The following is a 10,020-nucleotide window of genomic DNA, read 5'->3' as shown; positions in this document are numbered from 1 at the left end:
AATATTTGGAACAAATCTCTTCATGAAAAAAAGCTTTGAGATTCATTCGTCGAACAAATTGGACTCAGCTGAGGTACTTTAAACTTATTTTGATTGATTCACTGTGCAGGGAACCTAAATTGTTATTTAAAACTGGGAATGGATAATTGAAGAATCACTTTGTATTTAGAAAATCGTTAAAAATGCTGAATTCAAACATTAGGTATACCTTTTTTCATTTCAGTGAAATACCGATACTTTTCTGGTTATATTTTCTTCAGAAGTGTCAGAATCGCAATTATCAGAATAACTATAACTACTTGATGTTTTCCCGCCAAGACAGTAGTTTTATTTCTACTCTAGATCCGGTGAGGTTGTACTAGAATTATGAAATCCTTGAAGCTTGAAACTAGTGTTATCTTCTGGATTTGTATAACTGGCCTTGCGATAATTTTAATTTTAATTTTGCCTTCAGTTCATGCATGTGTAAGTAGTTTTCTTAGGCTAAGTTGTTTTCACGAAACGAGAAAAAAATGTCAAAATCAGAGTGTTTTTATCGGAAATGTATGAATATGAAGCCAACATTCTTGGGTAACATTATTTTGATATTTTCGGCAATTTTATCTGAATCGCTCATTTGAAACATTTTTTTTAACTGTTTGAACTCCTTTTCTGAACATTTCTGCAGAATGGCGGCTATAACTTTCGAATTGAAAAGACGGAAAACTGTGCCGGTCCGGATCCGGTCGTAAAAATTCAAGAAAACTTCATCGTCAGCTTGAGCAGAAGATGCTTGGTCCGATCGCATGGCTGCGTAGAAATCAAGGGTTACGAAAATGCTACAGCCGTATATATTGTGAGGGTATTCGGGATCCCCGTTATAAAGGGCGAACAGGATCTTTGCGCAAAAATAAGTAAATGGTCCCTGGCGTACCCAATTCTTAATACTTTCAATTTTCCCAACACGTGTCCGGTAGAAAAGGTAAGTGTTAGAAAAAGAAATCGACTAAATGTGTGATGTAAACTTATTTTTCAGACTACGATCTGTGCTGATTCTAAGCATGTTGTCAACGCAAATCCATTCAAGCAATTTCTTCCATTATTGTTCGGAAAACCTGTGCTGGAAATAAAAATTAAACACAATAATGTGAGTATGTTTTTTACATAATGAAAAATTATGAACGAATTCAAAAATATATCTACGTAAATTCAATTTTCAGGGAGATTCTTGTATCAGAATGCAAGCTGAAATGTTCAAAGAAAATTATTCTAAAAACAAAAGCGCGGAATCCAATAAAGACTGATGAGGAAATCGACCAAAACCATTACATACATAAATACATCAAAATTGAAAATGAAATAAATGCAAACATAACAAAACACGAGGTAACTCACAATTTCGGATACTGATCTGAGGCAATGTTCAAGTGTTGATTTGTTTCCTGTTCGGCATTGTTGTTATTTTTTACCCATTCGTTAACTTATTTTCTTGTTGATTGTATTCGAGCTTTAACATGATGACGTTACCAAAGTGAACGAAACAGGAATTGTACCACCTTTTTTTTCGCTAGTTAAAAAAAAAACATGATGATTTTCAAATCATCCAAACTCTCCTCTAAAATTTGTTTTTAATTGTTCAACGAATTATTCAAGTCTAAGTTTAATTTTTTTTTCGATGTAATAATTGGCGTTGAGGACCAAAAATATGGAAATATGGTTTAACATTTGAGCTATAATACTTTATCAACCTGCTTAATTTTTTCATAACATGACGTGAAAGGATAATGCATAGATTTTTGTCTAAATTTGAACCTAAAACACAGGCTTTCGTTTAAAAATATTAAGTTTTTTAAACAGTCAAACTAGCAGTATTAGAAGTATGATTTGCAAATGAACTGGAAGTTGAGTATTGCGAACATTTTGACAGTACATTCTTGTGCTGGTGAGTTTTTGAAAATCTAGAAAAGATTTCTTCGGGGTGAACTCCAACAAAACTGTGCTGGAAAACTATATCGAGTAGTATGGACTTGAATAAACCTGGCAAACAGGTATTAGGTCTTAATTTGAGTTAAAATCCAAGATAGTGCTGCATCTACGACTTGAAGCTGCAAAAAAGTGTGGTTTACTGATAAAAACCTTAAAATTTTTTGAATTCTCATCTGCTTTTTTTAGCTCAAATTTAACACATATCATTTTGTTTTTTTTTTTAATTTCACGTCATGTTCATGAAAAATTGAAGCAGGTGGATAAAGAATTATACAGGCTGATACGGTCAAAATTTTGTCAATATCAACTTGACATACCCAAGTAACCATAAGCACTAAAACATAGCCCTTAATCAACACTATATTCCCATATATAACTCTGTATTAATGCTTGTTTTGCACTATATGCGTATTGTGGGATATGAGCTAGTGGGTATTCCTCCTTCATCATACTCAATAAGCGTTAGTCAATTTCGGACGTACAATAGTGTGTGTCCACTTGCGCCACCTTAGTAAAAGTGTACCTCATTGGATAAGGATTCCTCTGCAAGACGTCAGACGCTTGCTTCGGTTGCGTCAGTTTGGCCCCGCGTGATCGTCTGGGCAGACGGCAGCTCGCTCGAGAAAGCAGAACAGGTAAATAACCGGACCACAGGAGATTTCCCTATGGACACGGAACCGTAAAGTTTTATATTGGCGATCCTACCAGGTTTTTCAAATAGAATTGTGTAGTGGTAGATAGAGGGAAATCTCCTGGTGGTTTAATAATTTGTGTTGCTAAAAAAAATGGTGGCCATAGTTGGATTCGGTAGTGCAAAAAAAAAATGGTGGCCATAGTTGACAGTGAAGCTGGCAGTCAGATAGCCGACACATGGTAAGTTTACATTAACCAAAAAAACCGAATGTAGCTAAACCATTTCCCCCAGGCGAGTACGCCAGTTCACCCGGCAGAAATGCCAGCACCCTCAGGCGAGTACGCCAGTTTACAAGGCAGAAATGTCAGCACCCCCAGGCGAGTACGCCAGTTTACAAGGCAGAAATGTCAGCCTCCCCAGGCGAGTACGCCAGTTGACAAGGCAGAAATGCCAGCTCCCCCCAGGCGAGTACGCCAGTTCACCCGGCAGAAATGCCAGCACCCTCAGGCGAGTACGCCAGTTTACTAGGCAGAAATGCCAGCTCCCCCAGGCGAGTACGCCAGTTGACAAGGCAGAAATGCCAGCTCCCCCCAGGCGAGTACGCCAGTTCACCCGGCAGAAATGCCAGCACCCTCAGGCGAGTACGCCAGTTTCCCCAGGCGAGTACGCCAGTTTCCCCAGGCGAGTACGCCAGTTTCCCCAGGCGAGTACGCCAGTTGACAAGGCAGAAATGCCAGCTCCCCCAGGCGAGTACGCCAGTTTCCCCAGGCGAGTACGCCAGTTTCCCCAGGCGAGAACGCCAGTTTCCCCAGGCGAGTACGCCAGTTGACAAGGCAGAAATGCCAGCTCCCCCCAGGCGAGTACGCCAGTTCACCCGGCAGAACTGCCAGCACCCTCAGGCGAGTACGCCAGTTTACTAGGCAGAAATGCCAGCTCCCCCAGGCGAGTACGCCAGTTTCCCCAGGCGAGTACGCCAGTTGACAAGGCAGAAATGCCAGCTCCCCCCAGGCGAGTACGCCAGTTCACCCGGCAGAAATGCCAGCACCCTCAGGCGAGTACGCCAGTTTACTAGGCAGAAATGCCAGCTCCCCCAGGCGAGTACGCCAGTTCACCCGGCAGAAATGCCAGCACCCTCAGGCGAGTACGCCAGTTTACTAGGCAGAAATGCCAGCTCCCCCAGGCGAGTACGCCAGTTCACCCGGCAGAAATGCCAGCACCCTCAGGCGAGTACGCCAGTTTACAAGGCAGAACTGCCAGCACCCCCAGGCGAGTACGCCAGTTTACCAGACAGAAAGGCCAGCTCCCAAAAGCGAGTACGCCAGCTCACCCGGCAAACATGCCTGCACCCCAGGAGAGTGCGTCACCACTAAGAACAGGCGGAAATGCCAGCATTCAGGCCTAAACGCTAGCTTCAACAAAGTCGGATTGTCAGCTTTACCTTAAGAGAAAACGCCAGAAGAAAGTTCAAACAAGGTATGACTACGCCAGGTAAGAAGACTGACCAGACTTCGTATTCCATCACGGTCGCCATATGGCGATGATATTGTATTGTATGAGTCAGCCCCCATAGGACTCACAATGTGCTGATACAAAACTATCAGAATGGTAGAAAAATGACAGAAATGATAGTCTTCTGTACCAATTATTCTATTAAAAAAATAAAGTGGAAAAGGTGGTTTGAAGTCTCAGAGGATCACGTTAAGGATTTACGTTGCTTTTGTTCAGTTCAGCGATTCAATCGGCTACGCCCAACCTTGGTAATCGAACTAAGCTGACCCCCTTTTCGACAACGAATATAATCTCACTCGGTAGCCATTATGCTGCCAGTGTTCCTAAGAGAGAAATCCTTTTCATACGAGTTACAAACTGGACATACTTTTTACTTTTGCTTTTAGAATGGTTCGAGGATTGCAAGTGTGGGATTCGTGTACAAGACTTTACTTAAGTAAACCAGGAGTGAGATTGTACGTACGGTAGAATGTAGCTTTCGAATAAATTTGTTTTATGATTGCTTTGTAGTCTAATGAAAAAGGTATGCAAACAGCCATTGATGGGATACAAAAACGTCGTTGTGAATTGAAAAAACAACTAATTTATAGTTGTACAATAGAGACCGATATATATATATATATATTTTTCAAACGGCACATGTGACTTAACCCCCTGGGGTCGATTTTTATCGTGTATGAATGCTAAGTTTGATAGACTGGGCTCGGCTGAGTTTTAGTTGCCTCAATAATTTAATTTCCGCACAGCCTAGCTTTGTCCCATGGTGGCCCACATAAGAAAAAAACATACAAACTCAATTCTTCAACACATTTTCTCCAGCAAATTAGTCCCAAACTGAATCCACGAAAACGAACTGCAACTATTCATTGATGCTTAGCTGCAGATGGTTGCTCCTGCAAAAAAAAATCGGGTTTATTGTCGACCCAGTAGACGTGTCTCAGCTCGAGGTGTTTATTAGTAAAACAGTCTAATTCCATCTCTGAAGCTCCCGGAAGTAGTTCACATTGACACCAGTGTAAGTGAAGTTATGGTAACGGAAATCACCTAGAATGGTTTACTCAAGTTAGATAAATTTGAAATGTTCCGTAGGAAAGAAAAAATGACGCACTGAGTCGAACTTAAATTCTCAGTTGAGTGTGGAGCTATAGAAAATCTTCGGAACGCGTTTGCTCGCTGGAAGCAGGAAAGGTTTGAATTGCCTCCTTTGACATTGATCAGTGTACTATCGTGGCCGATATGCGAGGGTTTCCGGTTTGTTGGAAAAGGCTCAGGCTTTAAGATGCAGATGACCGGCACTTTGTTTCGGAAATGATTGACAAACGGACACAGAGCTGGTTTCAAGATTTGCAGTCGTGCATAGGGCCGCTTCAGTTCGGGACAGCATTGATTGTAACAGTGGAGTATCAAGCAGATCAGAAGCATTTCACTTCCTACAAAGGTGCAGGGCTTGGGTTTCAGCGTTTTCGTTCTGGTGTTCGTCATTTTCGGATGTTCTCTAGATCTGATTGGTGTCCACACCTTGAGGGTAGCGGGCCGCCTACCCGTCTCTGTTGCTAATGGTTCGTTCGAGTGTTGCAGTTGTGAGTCCTTCGTGGGTCGCTGGAGAGATGAAAGAAGTTGATTCTGGCTTGTTTTTCGAGGTGATGTATTTTACCGACTATTGCCAAGGTTCGCATGAGGTGTTTACCGAAACGATGGTTTTTTTATGAAAAACAAGGTGGATTTGGCGAAGGAAAGCCCGGCTGGATTTCTTCGTGAATAGTTTTCTGTGATGTGGATGCCTGGGTTGCAGAAACGATTCCGTTTGTTTACGTTCTTTTGTTTTGAAATGATACACGCTTAAAAGCAAATGATGATAATTCTTAATTTTCAAACCAAAGACACAGCCGGTGTTAACACAACCTGTATACACATCTCAGGTGGCGATGGAAATCCCGTGCTAAGTGTTAAAAGTTTTTTGTAAACATCGTAACCAAGACAATTCGTGGCGTCAGTTGCATTTTCAAACAAACAAGCATCATCGCTGTACCAGCGAAAACTAGAGAAAAAAACATGGTTAAATGCTGTTTACGATTCTCGCCTAGGATACATAAACATCCTGGCAAGTGACATAGGCTTTGTTTACCTTTTTACTTTTTGAATAGCGAGTTCTGTAATAGTGTGTGTGTTTGTTCATCACCTTATTTGTACCACATTGGTGTTAACAGAGCTGAATGTGTCAATTGAGGATAAACATTTCGAAAGGGTTTAATTTATTTAATAAAATATTGCTGCAATAAAGAACTACGATTTCAAAAGCCGTTGAAACTTTTGTTTGGATTTTAATCGATTTGTTTTCATCTCCTTAACCTTTTTTTCAAGAGTGGAATGAAACGTTGAAAGCTGTATTTCAGAGCCTATTTATTGAAAAACGTTTATCACCTAATGCTTGATACGATAATCTACATATCACCCGAATATCTCCAAATAATTTTATCGTTAAACGTTATTGAAAAATTAGTTATGTGAGACCACTCGGGTTTAACTACATTATATCATTTTCATCAATCCGAAACACATCATTCCGGGAGGAAAAAACTGTAACGTAGATTTTATTCCTATTGAATAGTTGAAAGTTGAACATTGCCAAAAAAAAATGTGTGTGAAGATACAAAGAGCGTTGTCGTTTTAGCGCAAAATGCAACATTTGAAAATAACAGAATTTGAGATGCGATATTTTTTTTTCTCGTTTTTGTATAGAGAAGAGGGAGAATGTGGGATATGAGCTAGTGGGTATTCCTCCTTCATCATACTCAATAAGCGTTAGTCAATTTCGGACGTACAATAGTGTGTGTCCACTTGCGCCACCTTAGTAAAAGTGTACCTCATTGGATAAGGATTCCTCTGCAAGACGTCAGACGCTTGCTTCGGTTGCGTCAGTTTGGCCCCGCGTGATCGTCTGGGCAGACGGCAGCTCGCTCGAGAAAGCAGAACAGGTAAATAACCGGACCACAGGAGATTTCCCTATGGACACGGAACCGTAAAGTTTTACACGTATATAATGCAGATTTAATGCTAAAAAGGCGAAATAGCGGGTTGATTAAATGCTATCACAACATAGCCTTTAATAAGCATTACAAATGCTGAATTAGAACACCATCAAAACGTCATTTTTCGCAAGCCGTATAAAAGCATTAACAATGCATACTTAGAACACCTTTTGTTTATTTAATTATTATTTTTTGAATAATTAAAATTAAATAAAAATATAAATTAAAAAAATTAAATAAATAATTTTTATCTGCAACATCAATCAACCTGCTGAATGAAGGGGGATTATATATGCCTGCTTAATGAATTCTTCTGAGTCTCGAACCGAGGATCCCGCAGCAGCCTTTATCTCTCCTTGCGCCTTAACCATTTCGACCTCTCTTGATGCTGATAAGGTGGGTGAAAAAACCCGTACTTCAAGTACTCTTCGGGTCACACCACTCGTAAAGCTTATTAACTTTAGAGCTACTCTATATGTGCATATAGTGCTATCATTAGTGCTAATTTCTTTATTGCTTCTATGCATTAATAATGCTTATAGGGGAGATGGGGGCATAATGGCCACCTTAAGGAAAACGCTTATTTAACCATAGAGAACAGCTGTAATATGTGAACTACATCATTGTTTCGTGTTCAGACACTCAAATAGTCTATTGCCTAACTGTATGAAACTTGAAAAAGAAGATAAAAACGTTTGAAAATGCATTTTAAAAATTTTTGCCAAAAGCTGAAAACCAGTCACTGTAGAGGCATAATGAGAAACCCCCCGAGGCAGTATGAGCACCATTATTGAAGGCATAATGAGCATTTTCAGCCGGGGAATCTAGCAGCGAATTCGACTCGATGAAGTCAACTGAATAATAGAGCTACAGCTTAACTTGACGATTTGGCCTATTGGTTGGATGTAGGAAAGGTAATCAGTAGGCTCGGGTTCGATTCCTGGTCGAGGTGATTTTTTTTTCCATATATCATTCATGATCATGATTGCACTAAACGGTGAGGCGTAGATTCATCAAACAAAGCAATAACAAAATAATCTTGGTTTGTTTGTAGAATTCAAAGAATGAACACATGCTCATGCATTATGTTTCTGGTGTTTTGTTTGACGGATGATGCTTTGATGCTATTAGCCGTATAATGTAACAATAAAAAAAATCAATCATGAATGGTATGTGCAAAAAAAAATCCCCTCGATCAGGAATCGAACTCGAGTCTACTGATTGCCTCTCCGACACCTTACCAATAGGCCAAATCGACAGACGAAACAAGCCAAGCTGTAGCTCTATTGTTCAGTTGACTTCATCGAATTGAATTCGCTGCTAGATTCCTCGGCAGAAAATGCTCATTATGCCTTTATTGAAAGTGCTCTATTCGCCTCTAGTGAACAAATTAAAGTAAAAAAGCGTTTTAAAATTGATTAAAGTGAAAAATCAAAAATTTTATGATGTTGTAAATTGAGAAACAATGTGTAGATCATGTTGCAGTGCGTACATTTCAGATCAAAATGATTTAAAGGTCATAAAAGCTTATTTGGTGGTGCTCAAAAATTATAATATTTTCGTCACTTGAGAACCTTGCTGGTTATTATTTAATATTTCTGTAAAGATGAGAAGGATATTGCTTTTTTGGTGAAAAATTAATACTATGGATAGTACGCAACAAATCCTTATGAAAATTTGTTTAAGAAAATACGTACTTATGTAGAAAAAAGGAGTGCTCATTATGCCCTGGGTGCTCGTTATGCCCTTATCTCCCCTATAAAACAAAAAAGCATTATGAATGTTGATTTAATGCCAACTCGCATTAGAAATGGTGATTTCATGCTAACTTGCATTAAAAATGTTGATTTAATGCTGATTCAGGGTTTTGGCTTAATGATTATGGTTACTTGGGTATTTCTTCAATTTTGCATTTAAAAAACCTGAACACCCCTTATTTTGAAGGTGTGTGCTCCTATTTTGATTTTGGAATTCACTCTTCAGTTGTCGAAATTTCGTCCAAGGAAGAAGAGCAGCGTATCAAAATTTTGCTCGCGCATCGCGGAAATCCGAGCTACTCGCACGCAAAGCTGGCAAAATCGCTAAAAGTTGCCAAATCAACCGTTACAAATGTAATTAAAGTGTTTGGGGAACGTTTGTCGACAGCCAGGAAGTCTGGATCGAGCGGAAATCGAAAACCGAAAGCCGCTGAGACGACAAAGAGAGTTGGTGGTAGATTCAAGCGAAACCCTAACCTCTGTCTCTGAGATGCCGCAAATAAGCTGGGTGTATCGTCTACAACCGTGCATCGAGCCAAAAAACGAGCCGGACTATCGACTTACAAGAAGCTAGTGACTCTAAATCACGAAGATAAACAAAATACGACGGCCAAAGCGCGATAACGGAGGCTGTACACGACGATGCTGACGAAGTTTGACTGCGTGGTAATGGACGACGAAACCTACATCAAAGCCGACTACAAGCAGCTTCCGGGACAGGAGTTTTATACGGCCAAAGGAAGGGTAAAGGTAGCAGATATTTTCAAGTACATGAAACTACAAAAACAAACAACAAAAACTTAAAGTACTCTACCTCAGCCGGGCAGGATGGAATACCTGCGTGCGTGTTGAAAAAGTGTTGCACTATACTTGTTAAGCCCCTGACTTATATTTTTAATCAGTCCTTACAACAACATCGGTTCCCTGCCACCTGGAAAAGATCTTTCATGAGCCCAGTCTTCAAAAAGGGTGATAAGCAAGAGGTTCGCAATTATCGTGGTGTCACATCACTAGCTGCCTGCTCGAAGGTCCTAGAGAGGATTGTCAACGATGTTATGTTTGCAGCCTGCAGGAACTGGATTTCGGACAATCAACACGGTTTTTTCCCGAAACGTTCGGTAACATC

The 10,020-nt window shown here is 40.2% G+C and overlaps 1 protein-coding gene across 1 annotated transcript; it reads left to right on the top strand.

Annotated features, from left to right (window-relative positions):
- Positions 1 to 330: 330 nt before the first annotated feature.
- Positions 331 to 1,406, top strand: LOC129749404 (uncharacterized). Its single transcript, XM_055744373.1, has 4 exons — positions 331 to 465; positions 668 to 961; positions 1,016 to 1,126; positions 1,200 to 1,406. The coding sequence occupies exons 1-4, from the start codon at positions 367 to 369 to the stop codon at positions 1,281 to 1,283; spliced, it is 588 nt and encodes a 195-aa protein (XP_055600348.1). The 5' UTR covers positions 331 to 366; the 3' UTR covers positions 1,284 to 1,406.
- The last annotated feature ends 8,614 nt before the right edge of the window (positions 1,407 to 10,020 follow it).

This window comes from Uranotaenia lowii, chromosome 2, assembly GCF_029784155.1.
Source record: "Uranotaenia lowii strain MFRU-FL chromosome 2, ASM2978415v1, whole genome shotgun sequence".
Classification (NCBI taxonomy): Eukaryota; Metazoa; Arthropoda; class Insecta; order Diptera; family Culicidae; genus Uranotaenia; species Uranotaenia lowii.
The sequence above is the reverse complement of the archived record's forward strand: the minus strand, read 5'-3'. Positions and strand labels throughout refer to the sequence as shown.

Coding starts and splice junctions, on each gene's coding strand:
- LOC129749404 (XM_055744373.1), top strand. CDS start 367: ATGAAATCCTTGAAGCTTGAAACTAGTGTTATCTTCTGGATTTGTATA. Junction 466..667: donor TGCCTTCAGTTCATGCATGT/GTAAGTAGTTTT, acceptor ACATTTCTGCAG/AATGGCGGCTATAACTTTCG. Junction 1,127..1,199: donor TAAAAATTAAACACAATAAT/GTGAGTATGTTT, acceptor TTCAATTTTCAG/GGAGATTCTTGTATCAGAAT.